Below are 15760 nucleotides of genomic sequence, written 5' to 3'. Positions count from 1 at the left end.
AAGTAATTTTGAAGTTATTTTTATCTCCATTTTCATGCACAACAATTACTTTTGCGGAAACCGACAGGTACATAAAATTGTTATAAATGTAGGGTACACATGGATCAATCAGCTAAAAAAAAAATCTGACTCGCTGCACTGTGAAACCAAAAATGTCCTCAGACTTCGTGTTTTTAAGCCTTATGAACGCATTTAATACTTCACTATCCTCAGTTGTGTGAATTGCCATCCCGCTCTTCCGTCTCAAGAGAGCTTTCCGATACCGACTCGGTCATATAACGTGGTCTAGTGACGTCACACCAGAGGGCAATCAATCACTGCCCAGCCGTAACACATACCGGCTACTACGTACCACAAGCTGTCTCATGAATTTTAGCTCACAACGCCGACATCGCCGACGCTGGATTTCTTGGAGAACAGGACCTCTAACGGTGTCGCTATAATGCTCCCGCCTCCACCTTAACTGTCCCCAAACTGTCTTTCCCACTTTTTTCAATTTATTTATTGTTACATGCTGCAGCAGCGCATGAGATAGATACGGCAGGAGGAGATAAAAAGGATGTGAATGCACCCTGCATTTAAGTCTATGATGGGGACAACGTAAAGGTTCCTGTTTGCTGCCCCCCCCCCCCCCCCCTTGCAGGTCCTCATTCATTCCCATTCACGCATCTATTCATATATTTAGGGCATACGTAGAATGAGAAAGATGTGTAGGTAATGAATGTATTTGTCTCATTATTCCAATGGCTCGCACTTGCGCAAGCGGTGAAGGATCGTAATTCATTTGGCAACTACGTAATCAAGGTAAATTTTGTATGAAAATTATCGGGGAAGCTCCGCCTTTAAGTTTATGACGCGATAGCCCTTACTGTTTTTTGTTCTCTTTCATGTATTCTCTGATCGCCTAACTACCAATACGACCACACCTTCGTGGCTTTCCTTCCAAGACAATGCTGTTCTTTTACGAACCGCGCTGGACCGAAGAATCAAACTGTTTACTGTCTGAATGTGACTGAGCACTTTCCCTGTCTTTACATCATTCTCAGGGCTTCATAGAGGTGCCTCCAGATTAACTATATTTTCTAAAAAGGTATAATATATATATATATATTTTTTTTCCTTTCTATGCTGTTTCAGGTGTCGGTGGTGTCAAGGGATGAGGTAGGCGCCTTCAAGCCATACTTGTGGCATCGATCTGTCTTTCCCAAAGTAAGTATGTTCTACTGTGCTAATAATAGCATGTGCTTTGCCAATTCCTGCTTGAGCAATTCTGTTTTGGTGCGCACTCCAGGTTTGGTATTTAGCAGCCTCTTGAAATCAAGAACTGTTGCGTGTTAGAAACCACATCGACACATATTCATTATTTCTTTTTAGCCGCCGTGCTATAGTTGTATCACATACTGCCATTGTTTGTTTACACTGTTATGCCAGCCAGCCATTTTTTAGCCTCTGTGCTATAATTGGATCAGATACTGCCATTGTTCGTTGACACTCTTCTAACCAGTTATCAGAGACAATTTGATTGAGGGCGCAGCGAAGCTCCTATATTGCAGAGCACTGCATGCCGACTAGTAAACCTAGCTCCTTTTCGTAAGAGAAGGTTAGGGAATGGGACCCCCGACTGACAGAGCTGTTAGTTACTAAGACTCCATAGGTTAGATGCGGTTATAGTTTGACCGTTTCCTCATCGGCCAGCCCGTTCGAAGCACTGACACATTCTTCAACTCTGTACTTGGCTGATCACTTCGCGTATAAGGAACAATTTTACTCTTTGCTTCTCATTTGAATAACTGAGGAGAATATTCTAGAAAGCGGAATCGCTATGCCCTACCTGTAATTAACGAACAGGGCTGCCGTACCTTTCTTGCCTTCTCGTCATTCTTATTCCGAGCCTTGCTTCCCCGCTTCCGTCCTCGTACTCGCAGGGGTCACAATTTCGAGAGTGGCTGCTCACGAAGATTGTTAACGGGGAACGCACAAGTTACTCGGCGCCCAAGTTTGCAAGAATGCAGGTAAGAGCAAGTACGCAGAGAGAGCCCAGGTATCGCTCCGCTTCGTCGAGCAATCGTGTCTCGACTTGGTTGCCCACGAGCATGTGTCTCTGTCAGGGCTGCCAAGAATGCCGCCGTCCGATGGCACCGCTCGTTTTGTTGCTGCTGTTCGCAGCATTTTCCTTCTCTTTTCCAGTACTTGGGCGGGCGATTGGGGGCTCTCCGGAGAAGACATCGGGGCAACGAGGGGAGATTGAAAGTTTCCAAAAAAGGAAGATGCTCTCCTCTCTTCCTCGAGAGCGTGGTTTCTTGCGGCACGCGCATAACGCACGCAGAGTTCTCGTTTTCTCTCTCTCTCTTTTTTTTTTTTTTTTTTTTTTTTTCATTTCGCATATGCTCTTCTTGTGCGGTGGCCTCGGCGCATCATGTCCGCTTCCTTGCACAGTAATTGAAATTGCGAGTCAAGCAGCTGTGACGAGAACGCTTCGTTGTTTTTTGTTTTTGTTTTTGTTTTTCTTCTCCCAGATGATGCGACAGGAAAATAAGAGTGCGGGACAAGGGCTGCTGTCTGCCGCGAACAGAAATTTTCCGCTTCTGTTCGTTTCTCATTCGTTGCAGATGCTCGACATCGAGTTTACGAAAGAGAATGTGCTTCTGCGCTGTATTAACATCCGCGTGTTTTGTCCATCCCACAACTTTAACCTGAAATTTGTTAAGCAAGATAGTTTTCTTAGGTAGCGCTATGTTAGGATGCTTGCGCTTTATTTCATGTTTTCTGTGGGATGCTAATGATGCCATTTCTCTGATCATATTAGCATTCACCGTTGTGTTCAGCGAACAGGTATAGTCCGTTGTCCCCTACTAGCGAAGGTACCTTATTATCCTAGGTCATTCATAATTGGAACACGTCTGTACCTGCAGCGCTGGAAATATTTAAAGCGGTGATATGACATCACTGTTCGCGTCAGTGATTAAAAGTGTTCCTCTCCACCCTAGACTTAACTTTCGTCACTGCGCCGTAAGATAATTGGCATTATATATATATATATATATATATATATATATATATATATATATATATATATATATATATTACAGCTAGCGTCTGCCAAGTGTGACTGCATATTCGTCATGTTTTGTGGCACATTTTGCGTTTTCATACGACGTAGCTCTTTTTCGCTAGCATCGAAATTGATCGGTTTTCGGGTTCTGCATATTCCCTGCAACTCGAAAGTGCACCAAGAGAATTAGTTCTGAAGGAAAGCAAGAGACTATGGCTTGGTAAAAAATCATTTCCTGGTTTATTACATCGACTAATCATCATTGGGTACCGCCTTTGAGGCCAAGCCTGGCAGCTAGGAAGAAACGCCGTCTCTTGGCTCTCAGATGTCAAAGGCGCTTGTGACCAAGTGCACAGAGATGAAAGGATGCTTACTTCAGTAAAACCAAGTACTGGGATAGCTGAATGATAGAAATGAGATTACGTTTATATCACAATCAGTTAAAATGCGTCATATGCCCCATTACTGCGTTACTTATTTGTGATTGGTATTTTGGATAGTGGTTTAGTAGTAAGTGGCGGTGGTGGTAGTGGTAGTATTGTTAGTCGTAGTAGCCGCAGCAGTACTGGAATAGCATTAGCAGTATTGACAGTAGTAGCAGCGTCAATGACATTATTACTACAAAACGTTTACAATACCTTTAGCGGCCGCCTCATCTTAGCGGTTTGTGCGTTGTGGTTCTCTGAGCGGAGCCCTGATGTACTCTCGAATTATGGGCGTTACATCGCTCATTTCTACAAGCGGAGCAATGGCCGTTGACCTTTTCGGCTCCCAGCAACCATTGCGCTGACATGCACTACACAGGACCGGACGCGGAGCCAGATGCTGGAGGACATGGTCACCAACCTGCAGAACCACGCCGAAACGGGCCAGATCCCGAAGCCGTACAGGCGAGGCTCGTGGCGTCCCATTGGCCACATGCGGCCCTCGTCTCCGTTGTTGGACAGCGTGCGCGACCCCTTCGAGGGCTACGACCAGCTGGCCAGGGACTTTGCAAAGATGTTCCAGTCCACTCGTCAGCTCTGCGACGTCGTCTTCAACGTCGGACAGGGTGCGCCGCCGTGTCGCGTTGACGGTGTCGCTGCCACTGCCGCGACTATGTCAAATCTCTTCGCATTCAGCGAAGGCCGCGCAGTCTGTAGCAACACTTGCAGCCGCTTTAATTTTTTGTTCTTTATTTATAGAGGCAGTTGGAACCGTAGCTTGCCATAGTTTGTTTGTTTGTTCCATGCCAGCACGTAAATGTTTCTCAGAATGTGTGACAATGCCGCTAGCTTCGGGGCTTTAATTCCCGTTTTCTTTACTACTGGGAAATGCGAAAAACTGGAGAAAAGTATGGGTCACTAAGGCAAAAATTCAATATAACAGTCTGTGTACGACAATTTTTACTCTCGCGTCTGATAACGCGCTGCCTCTTTCTCCTATTTGGCTTCTTTTTTTAATGCAGTCATAACCTCTCCACACTCTTGATATCATGCTGAGCGACTTCTTTCTCCACAAACCTTGACAGGAAACTTTTCTAATCTAATTACACAGTAAGCAGAGGCTGCGGAGCAACTAACCAAGGTGATGGTCAGGCCCGTGACGCTGTGGAGCATGATTAATATCAAAGGATTTCGGCCAGGCAGCCCATGAAAACTGAATCTGGGCAAGTCAACGCTACAAACCTGCTCAGCGAGGCTAGAGTAACAATTCGCAAATCGACTCCGCTCACCGTTTGTTCAGCTGGGAAAATGCAAGCGTTTAATAAAATTTACGGGGTCGCGCAGTGTTACTGAGGCGTCAATTTATATCCCATCACCGTGAGGCTTCTGGCTCGCTTGTTTTCGGCCGATTCTACCCACCTCCCTCGTTCTTCCGCCAACATCCAGACTAAATGGTGCAACTCTCCACCTCATTAATCAGTACGTAGCACCCCATCAAGACAGAAGAAAAAAAAAGACATACATGAATATAACAGAGCTACATGAAAGGAATACAACGATCGCACCCGCATCAAGATTATTTTAACGAATATTTACAGTGGTGGGGCTCTTTTCCTAGCCTATCAGTATCCGCGAAACAACACGCTTGTGTGGCGCGCTGTTCTATAGACGGCAGGCTTGGGTGCCCGGATAGCCACACGAGCGCGTGCAGGCTGACAACCTGGCCCGCCCAGATTGCCAGGCCTCGCAGCGGCGAAGAAATACAAATACCCGCACGCGAATAAAAGAGGCCCTGGGAGAAGAAGCCCTTAATTAATCACTCATTATTCATCCCCTAACGAGGGCTGCAAGACAAGCGAGCGAACGAAGGCGAAGGAGAAGAGAGGCGGACAAGGCGGGGCTGGAAGTAAACACGGCGCTTTATTCTCGCCAGATTTAGCCTGGCTGCAGGGAGGGCGTTTGGGGCCGGCTGAGTTCCCTTTATTCCCTTCAATGTATTGTCTTCTGCTTTCCAATCAAGACCACGGAGTGAGTGTGAGCTGTTGGTTGGTTGCTTGGACTGGCTGTGCGCGTGTACTTTTGGGCGCCTTGTTCCCTCAGCGCCGCTGGCTTATCTATATTTTTGTTTTGCTGCTTTATTACCCTTCTATGAAGTGTTGCTGACGCTGCAAGGGACCGAACGCGGCGAGCCCTTCACAGCGGAGAAAAAAAAAAAGCCATTAGGCGAAACTGGGCCTGCTTCGATTAGGGTCGCTTACGCAGCTGAAGGTTACGCCTGGAACGACAGAGATCCTGCTACATCACCGGCACCTCCTGCTTCGGTTCGCTTTGGGGAGGAGCACCGCGTGTTACAACTTCGTAGGGAAATTGGCCGGAGAGTATCACGTGACGCTCCTTTCCTGACGAACACCAGTCACCGATGGACAAGAGGGGACGAGAACACCGCTCGAAGACACGTGCATTCAACAGCAAACTGTAGAAATTGCTTGCATAAGATATGCATTGAAGGAGTAGTGGTTTTCTTTCGTAACACAATGTAATGTCCTTTGTGGGAAATTTTATTTTTTTTTTTCTCTGCTTTTCTTGGGCACTAGTCCAGAAGATGCAATCGGCGAAAACTTGGTGAATACTTGGGATTGGTTACCAGAGACGTGGGCATAATATCAAATGTCAACGTTCTGGATGATTTTAGAGGAGTCAGAATTCTAGAGTAAAATTACTGGAACAGAAGATCTCAGGGCCTTGTATTTTATTTGTGGTTGGTTTTAGGCCTTATTACCCTAAACGTGATGGAGAAATGGGCTGCGACGTTCAACCCTCCTCTTATCTGTAATAAACGTTGTGTTTTTTTGTTTGGTTTTTTTAGCAAGCATGTCTGTTATCATTGAAGTGTCGTATTTTGTACTCAATTTCCAACTTTGGTTGGCTTTCCTGGTTTGACTCTGTTCTTTAACGTCGTTCTCTTCACGCCCATAATTTTCTGCATTTATTTCGTGACCTACGAGCTTGGAAGCCTTTTTTTTCTGCTTTGCTTTAGTGTGAGAGCCTAGTGAGACACATTTCTCATGTGCGTTGGTGCTGTTATAGTGCCTAACAGAGCAGTTTTGTTTTATGGTAATTCTCAGTAGGCAGTCTAAGATATTAGGTTTCATGTCTAACCTCCTTTGAAGGCCTGTCTTAGTGACGCTGATATGCATGAGTTTGTTTTTCTCACCAGCTGCACACACTTCATTTTTATTGTTGGTATGTGTTTTGGGGATACACTTCCCCCTTTCTTTGTCCATCCACCCATTGGGAAGTGATTTTCTTAACTGCGTAATATTGATTCGGGAATAAGCCAAAATATACGGATTTACGCCATTTTTCTCTCAGTGAGGGTCCTATAACCGAATGACAGTAGTTTAGCTTTAAAATAAATGTTAATTTCTTTCTTATTGAACTTGAACGCAGGACATTCCGATTTCGAGATGCTCCTTTGTTGCAGCCAATTTAATGTGGACTTTGTGAATTCGCTGTGTGAACCGAGAGGATTCAACAACGCTGAGGTTTTAAACTCTTAAACAAACGTTAAAGGAAAGACACCATACGAGAGATATTTGTCCCTTTGTGAATGCACAACAAGGACAGCGACGAATGACTCCTTGAGAGAGTTCTTGGGCCTATCACCATTTAGGAATGTGGAGGCTGCATTGTTTTATGGTGCATTCGTGCGCGCGTTTTTAGTCTCCTTCGCGTGTGATCTTATCCGCTGTCGAAGATGCTCTCAGTGTCTACGTTTGTTGTCTTTGTTTGCGATTGTTTTTTGTGTGTTTGGTTGGCTCGACGCGTACGCAGTGTCTATAAATATACCTGTGCCAATGCTACCGCATCCTTGTTGCTTGCATCCACCAAATCTATCCCCATCTGGGACAAGTAACACAAGTGGATAGCAAAAGGAATCGAAAAATAAACGCTTGCGCCTAAACGCCGACAGCAGGTGCGGATTCTATGCCGCCCACGCTGTACGTCATCGCTGCTGTGTCATTGGTGCCCAGACGTGGCGCAGTCAAAGGAGTGCACTAAGGTTTCTTGACGGACCAGTGTTGGTAACATTGTATATAGGCACGACCAATATTGGTTATTAATAGAATACTCAGGGCCAGAGTTGAGTGCGTTATAGAATGGCACACCCACTGTCCGTGATAGAATGGCAGCGCTGGGCCGACAATGGACCACTCTTTGCTAGCTCGCTAACAATAGTGACCAAGGCTGCCTGGCTCTTTGTACTGTTCCTTGCGTATGCACGGAGATAACAGCTTTTAACCTGCAGGAGGTAATCTGGGTGTAGCACGGATCTGGCCGCAAATTTATCAGTTCCGCTGCCTCAGCGGTTCCTAACACAAGTACTGTTGGCATTTAGTTGAAGCGCCCCGTATCTTACTCAATTGAAAGCACGAAGCTTCATTGTTTACTATTTTACTCAAGGGACAACGAGACATGACCACTGATTATTGGTTGGTATTGTTTTTGTGGCACATTATTATTGGTGTCACAACGAGGATTGGAGAAACATCACATAGACATTATTAATATTCGTCTAGTAGTTCGTTCCTAACGAAATATACAACCGTCGTTCTTTGTAACCGTGTGTCCTTTAAGCAATTGCTCCGCGTAGCCGCAAATTGAAACATAATTTCTGACCTAACTGGCCCCAGTCTTCATTTTTTTTGTTATCGTTCATAAAGCTACCTGGCGGAGCCGCTAAGCTTGTGTACAAATATTCAGCGAATAAGAAAAAAAGAGCCCAATTCATTGCCAAGTGGCGCTTCGATCACAACTGAAGAAAAAATGCAAGTTCAATCACCGCAGAAAAGGCACCTATCGCGAAGTTCCCCTGTGCTCTTCTCCAATTACTTGCTCCACTTCTTCCACGCGTTAGAAGAGTAAATCCTTTGCTCAGGCTGAACCATTTCACTTTATCACTGCTGCCAATGCTCCGGCCTACGTAAGGAAAGCTGCTGAGCAGCGACTGGCTGCATTTGGAAACGTCACGTTCGCTCGGTTTAACCGCTTCGCCCCCGGCAATATTGGGCGCCGGCGCACAAGCTGCCGGCGTTGCTCAACCAAAAAGAAGTAAGAACGAAAGAAGGAGGATAGTATGGAGAACGACTCACACCAAATGTACAGTGTTTCCTTTCGTCTCCTTAAACTCCTCCACGGAGTTTTCCAATGAGCTTACGCCTTCGGGTCCGCTGCTCTTTAGAGGACGCCGGCTCAAACGCCTCCACCACTCTACCAATCCTCCACCACGCTTTCATATACGCTTCGTTCTGTCTTTATATTCTTCATTACATAGAAGCGCTCACTGTACTGCTCTCTTCGCAACCAAACGCCACTTCTATGGTCCTCTCATGCAGCGCCCTCTGTTTTCCCTAAACAGAACACGAAATTCCGCTTCGCGTCTCCGGCGTGATTTCCCGGGAGGAAAGTTCTGGAAACCCGATTTTCTCGCTCCGGCAGTAGAGGCTAGCCAAACCGTTCGTGTTATTTGCTTAGTCTGATGTTTTTGCGTGGCCCCAGTTAGCGGGAGGTGAGGGGTAGAGCGAGGTGAGGGAACGTCGAGCTTCCGAGTGAAGGTTCAGCGCTGGGCCGTGAAAATAAGACAGTTCTCTTAACGTCCCGGGGGAGGAAATAATCTGCCCACTTTGTTTTCCAAATAAAAGATGAAGAATGTTTTTTCTTGTTTTTTTTTTTTAAGAAAAGAGAGTAGAATTTCATACCAAGAACAATTTTTATGGTATTGAGGGCAGTTTAAATAACTCTTAATTGGTGCCTCTCGGGTAAATACTTCGTCGTTCTCCAGCTTGGAATAATATTCTAAATAAATCAGCAAGTACGTATGTGTGAAGCGCAGCTTCCTATACATTGCTTCTAAAAAATGTGGAGCAAAATGTGCAAAGTCTCTTTTAAAATTCAGGCATGTTTTGTAAGGTATTTCGTATCATTATTACTCACATTATCACGCACTGTTGCAATATTCTCGTTTTATTTATTTTTGTCACAGCATTCAATATCACTACGCCAAAAATTAGTATTCTATACTGAGAATTTGAAAAATTCTGAAAATGAAAAGAAAAAATGAATTCATCGTTTATGGGGAGATGTTACTGTTCAGCTTAGCACGACAGCTTAGGTCAGCCCAGATAACTGGCGGTTTGGTCAATCTTTCTCCTCTCATGTAGATCAAGCATGGATTGCATAAACTGAAAGTATATTACGTCTTGGATATTCGCATCGAAGAGGGGCCTTCCTTGTGTGTCGCTACGAGACAAATCTTTTCTAATACCATAGCCCACCCTGTGAAGCGGAAACAACTTTCATGACGATTAGGCAAGCGGATTTCGAAATGAAAAAAAAAAAAAAAAAAAAAAAAAAAAACAAGATATTGTAGGCCTATTGCGATAATACTGGATTCTTGCGAATTTTTAAACGCTCGCTACGCCACTGGTCTTTTGAATCTACAGCTCCGAATTGCATAATCCGTTCCTTGGTAAAACTTTAAGCTCTTGAAGGCATAGGGGCAAGCTTGATTTACTCGTGTGTCACTGCACTCGCGTAGATGCTGGCGCGTCATTTCAATTCTTTAACAACCATCGTGTTGTTGTTTTTTCTTTGCTGCTCTGCCTGGACCCAGTTACACTGTAGAAAAAGCATCACGCCAATAATAATTGATGAGAGACACTTCCCTGTGTCTAAATGCCTCGTGTTTTTGCCTCCATCCCCCTTTGTCTGCTTCAAACCTGTGCTCTGATCAAGCGAACAATAGCGTGGAAGCCATCTAACCAGCCTTATATTGAATGAATTTCTTCATGAAGTGCATGCTTAGAGCTGGCAGGGCAATTATACGTACACACCTCCGGTACATCGACCTCAATAAAAATGAACTAATACTCATGGGCATAGTGATTATGATCTCTACGAGTATTATCGCATGCTTCATTCTTTTTGCAATGAGTTTAATGGGTTTTTTCTTATTATTAAGCCTAAACTTGCGCTCATGCTGTTTGCGCGGCGTTGTGTTTCTTGATGCAACAGTCTCTTACCCCGGAACAATAACTTCGCAAAATTTAGCTGCGTCTCTTCGTCAATATCAAACTAGTTATCAGCACTTTGTTGATGTCCTGAGAAAAAGCGTATATAAAGTGCCGTCATTGCTTATATACCATGCTGGTACACGATAGTCGAAACTGCTACGAAATCAATACAAACTGGATGATCGCGTAATAATAAATAAAAAGACTAGCGCAAATAACATAGACACAGACATAGGAGAAGACAGGATGTCTGTGTCTATGTTATTTGCGCTAGTCTTTTTATTTATCACGATACACCAACTAGCCCAGCTTTCTGCTTTGACGGGATGATCGCGAAACGAATATGAGACCAAGTGAGTTAGACACAGGCTCTAGTTAACGATGCCGCAGCATTAATCGGGAGCTAAGAATGGATTCGGATAGAACGCGTAATGCGGTGAGCACACTATCGGTGTTGTGTTTTGGTACCCGAAGAGTGTTGAGAATCAAAGAAAACTTGGAGGCAGTGCCGGAAGGTATGTTGCGGAGATGACATTAGGAAGTTTGTTGAGGTAGGTTGAAATGCGAACAGCACACAGCAGAAAAAATTGGACAACAATATGAGCTGTCTTTCTTCTGAGGAGCAGGCTGAGGTTATGATGATAATAACAGTTATTAGGGCCAGCAAGCTCTGGAATTCTGACGCAGTAACCTTGCTGTGGGACAATGGAAAAACATTTTGTAATGCCTGCGAGGAAAAGTTGACCATACATTAACTCATAATAGTTTACGATCAGAAACTAAAATATCTAACATCAAGGTCACAAGCCTGTAGTAGTCGCGAAACGCTGACCAAACATGGTATGCATTCAAATACCAACCATGCTTAGCGGTTTTGATAGAACGTATCTCTCGTCTCATTAAGCTGGAAAGGCGCAAATCTGGGGCAGAACACCGCGAATAATAAACTCGAAATTGTGGTACCTAAAGGACACAAACATACTAGACTATAGGCAAAATTTGAAACAGCGCTAACACTCACAACCACAAAAAATAGACGACCGACGAGACACAATTAAGTGCTCGTCTATCTTTTGTGGTTGTGTGTGTTAGCGCTCTTTCATGTTTTTCATAGTCAAAATGAACCAACTCGCCCAAAAAGAAGTGTTAATGAAACATAATAGAATTTATACCGTTTGTACCAGTTGATTTTGAGCCAAAACCACATTACTCTTTGCGGTTGCTTTCTAGGAGCCCCTCTAAAAACATATCCTAAATGTCTAAGTTATACGAATTTCTTTTTTTTTTTTTTCGCAAAGAGTAGGTCCCGCGTAGCCAACTCTCTAGCCTTAATTAGCAGTTGTTGTGTTTGTTTTTCGTGGTCTTTCTTTCTCAACAGCAGACTGCTTGGTTCGGATTATATACATATGAATGTTAAGAAGTTTGACGAACATGCCAGCATGCTTAATGTTTCTCTAAACTAGGTGCTACAACATTGCTCATGTAGAAGCTTTGTGCACGACTAAATGTAGCGGTATGAAGAAAGCTTTAGAATTCTCGAAGCGAAAATGTTCCGCGGTGCTGCAGCATACGTAAACTGTCTGCAACAAACAAAAACATTGCTGGCCAAATCTCAGAAGTATAACAGAGGACTTTAACGGCACAGAACATAATGAGAACCGAGATACATATGCATCCAAAAACGACTAGTTAAATCTAAATTTCTGGCAGATTATTTTTTTACCAGTGGGTAATAAATATAAGTAGCATTAAAAGATTTAGTTCACCTCGAGGGATTTTTAGCATCACTCCAAAATTGTTGGTATCGAAGTTAATCATAGCGAGGCTGGCAGAAAAATTCCCCTTTACTGTGTACCATGTATATTTAGTACTGTTCTGCTTGAAAGCATAAAAAATCCTCCAGAAAGAAAAGAACGTATTGGTTGTTAATGAGATGATTGAAAAAGTGAAAACCGACCGTAACGACGAAGTTGAGCTCCGAATTTACAATCTGCAATGATGGCTGAATAAAACTCGCTACTCTCGTTTTTTGACTACGTTTCGCGTATTTTTTTAATTAATTGCATCTCGGGATAAAATTACATTCTTGCATAAACAATAGATTTCATATTTGTGTAGCTTGATGTGCATGGTACGGTTTATTAACCTGCCGAGTTCCAATTGCTCCGGTGCCGTAGGTTTCATCAGCGATCCATATTCACTGCATATTTTGCTTTGGCTGCAAATTTATGTCGAAATGAAGTGCGGAATGTAATAATACTCAAACATAATATTAACAAGTCATCCTTTTTCGTTCCTGTGTGCTTTCTTTCAATTCATCGTCTTACCTTTATTGATTATAAAATAACAAAAATGTTTGTTGCCATTTGCAGCACTTTGATTGTATTTTGATAAGAAGCGTTGTCGTCGAATTTCAACCGCATGCAAGAAAATCGCAGGCTAACATATTAGATGTCGTCACGTGCTGGCCCTGTATTGTATGGAACAGCACATGCATTATAATTTCCACGTTCTATATTTGGTCTCTGTGTAACTAACGTGATGTGTACAACAGCTGGCCAAGTACGACGACATTAAATCAAAGCGCTGTTATTCATAAAATTGGTGATATTTGGCCAAAGTGGTCTTCTATAAAAAGAGGCTTCACAGTGAATGTTAGTGTTAATTCAACCACTTGTGCACACAGTTCAACTGGGCTGATAATAATTCCTGTTATATCACACATTGTTTCGCAGGTAAAGACAAGACCAAAGTTTACGCTGTCAGAGCCATTCTAGGAGTACGCAGTCGGTAAGCAGTTACACCATTGCCTCGCATATTTGTAATGTCACTGCATGATTCTACTCAGGGCTCAAGAGATTGCTTGTGAACTGCATTTTCCTAAATACAATTACACGAAGATAGGATGTGTGATGCTACACCACTGTGCAAACGGAGCTGGATTTACCCTCAACAATTCGCTTCACATTTTTGCCGTCATGGGTAATGACCTTACAGTTAGCTAACGTTTCGCGCAGGTGACATAATTTCTCTCCAGAACGGATATGAGTGGAAGTGGAGTGGCATGATGGATTCATGGTTGGAGTGGACGAGCGCACAGTTCTTTAACCAGGGTGGGCAGTGAGTAAAGTACCTGATGGCTGGTGCTTTTGGAAGCTGAAGGTATTCGGTTCTCGCTTAAAATGGGGGGAGGGGGAGGGGGACTGTTTTTGCAGTACAATTGAGGAAAAGGCACGAGGTACTATCAACTATAGAATTGACTTGAGGGTTCTCCGTGTATGTACGTATATATATATATATATATATATATATATATATATATATATATATATATATATATATATATATATATATATATATATATATGTGAAGGAAAGAAGCCAACAGTCGGCGAGGCCAAGGAAAGCGATGGGGATGATACTTTGTGTTTTTTTTAATGTTTACTTGGATAATCACAGAAATTAGTAATGTAATCTGTTTGGGGAAAGATAATTAAACTCAAAGTAGAAGTAGAAACTCAAAAATATGTATGTATGTATGTATGTATGTATGTATGTATGTATGTATGTATGTATGTATGTATGTATGTATGTATGTGTGTGTGTATGTATGTATGTATGTATGTGTGCGTGTGCGTGTGCGTGTGCGTGTGCGTGTGCGTGTGCGTGTGTGTGTGTGTGTGTGTGTGTGTGTGTGTGTGTGTGTGTGTGTGTGTGTGTGTGTGTGTGTGTGTGTGTGTGTGTGTGTGTGTGTGTGTGTGTGTGTGTGTGTGTGTGTGTGTGTGTGTGTGTGTGTGTGTGTGTGTGAAGAGAGAGAGCAGAACACTGAAAGGGAAATAAGGGGCTCGTTACAATAAACGAAAGTTATAATAAGCTAACAGTACGACGCCATGGAAAGCGTAGGAGAAAAGCGGCCACGGCGGCCGCTTTTTTATGAATGCGAAAAGCAAGACGCCCGTGTAATGTGCGATGTCAGTGCACGTTAAAGAACAGCAGATGGTCGAAATTTCCACAGCCCTCCACTACAGCGTCACTCATAGCCTCAGGCGCTTTAAGGCATTAAACCCCAAAACCATAAACGTTTGAAAAACTCCGATATGTAGTGAGTTTGAGACACTAAAAGTAAATGGAAGCACTCTCTTGACGCGGTGGACAAAGTGTGCTGCAAAACTCTCCGGAATGCAACTGATTAATTTAACTTACTGAATAATTCTCTAATTATCGCATCACCATGGGTGGCTTTCCGCGTGTAGAGTTCGAACCCGTGAGCAAGACGATGCCATATCAGCTTTTGAAATGAAGAAAGACTCATCTTCCAAAGCCCCGCAGCGCTAGGAAATGCAACCTTTCTTTTTTTTTTTTTTTTTTGAATGAAGCTTAAACTCGCCGGCAGTGATGACAGGAAGCTGCGTATGTATGCGACGGCAGTGGTGATGTCCTGAACCTTTGTGGCCGATACTGCATACCATCAACACCAAAATTAAAGATACTGACGCAGTGTTAGGCACAGCTCTCGAGTTGCAGCCTGGAATATTTCTCAAAATCAGTTATTCTGCTGCTCTGTTGCAAGATTACCGGTGTCAACACCATTTTACTTCAATTTACTGCTAGATTGGTCGATGTTAAATACAGTTTTTGAAACTCGTAAAAAGGAATGAAAAAAATAAACTGGCCCTGTGTCGTGCAACGAATCTAATTTATGCTATGTCTCCCTAAATTAGATTGTGTTCTTGAAGTTTTTCTAACTTCATGTAGCTAATGTAGAGCGCTTGTCACATAAAAATAAGGTGGCTTATGACCTGGCTACAACATGATCACACTGTTTCACCGTGCACCGACGTCCACAGCACGAGTGTTGTAGCATACTTAACAGTATTTACATGCTAACAGCCTTCTTATAGAGTCTTGGACACGTCGGACGTGATAATGTAACGCTTCCGCAAATCTTACCTGTTTTACGAATGCGGTGTGAATAATACTTGAATTCTTTATCATAGAAACACATCTCTAACATGCAGCTTAGTCGCAGACGCTGCAAAGGCCAAGCTTTATAAGGCTGCGCGCCAATCACCTTCATATTAGGCATAGAGTTCCTTACACTAACTAGAGGGAAAGCTGAGGGCGCTGCCCTTCAGCCACCATGGGCGCGCTAAGAATCATGGGCCGGTGTGCTACTTGTTGCGGGACAGTCGGTTTTTCTCGGGTACGTGG

At 43.5% G+C, this 15760-nt stretch overlaps 1 protein-coding gene across 2 annotated transcripts in view; it reads left to right on the top strand.

The window, feature by feature from the left end:
* Positions 1 to 15760, top strand: part of rsh (Rap GTPase activating protein radish) — a 204137-nt gene that overhangs the window by 155613 nt on the left and 32764 nt on the right. For both annotated transcript variants that reach the window (XM_084605637.1, XM_084605636.1), the window contains exons 8-11: positions 1138 to 1209; positions 1926 to 2012; positions 3857 to 4103; positions 13286 to 13340. In XM_084605637.1, coding sequence (XP_084461763.1) covers positions 1138 to 1209; positions 1926 to 2012; positions 3857 to 4103; positions 13286 to 13340 — 461 coding nt within the window. The remainder of the gene's footprint in view (positions 1 to 1137; positions 1210 to 1925; positions 2013 to 3856; positions 4104 to 13285; positions 13341 to 15760) is intronic.

Source organism: Amblyomma maculatum, chromosome 6 (genome assembly GCF_055883805.1).
Source record: "Amblyomma maculatum isolate TAMU_Amacu chromosome 6, ASM5588380v1, whole genome shotgun sequence".
Classification (NCBI taxonomy): domain Eukaryota; kingdom Metazoa; phylum Arthropoda; class Arachnida; order Ixodida; family Ixodidae; genus Amblyomma; species Amblyomma maculatum.
This window is presented reverse-complemented; position numbering and strand designations above follow the sequence as displayed.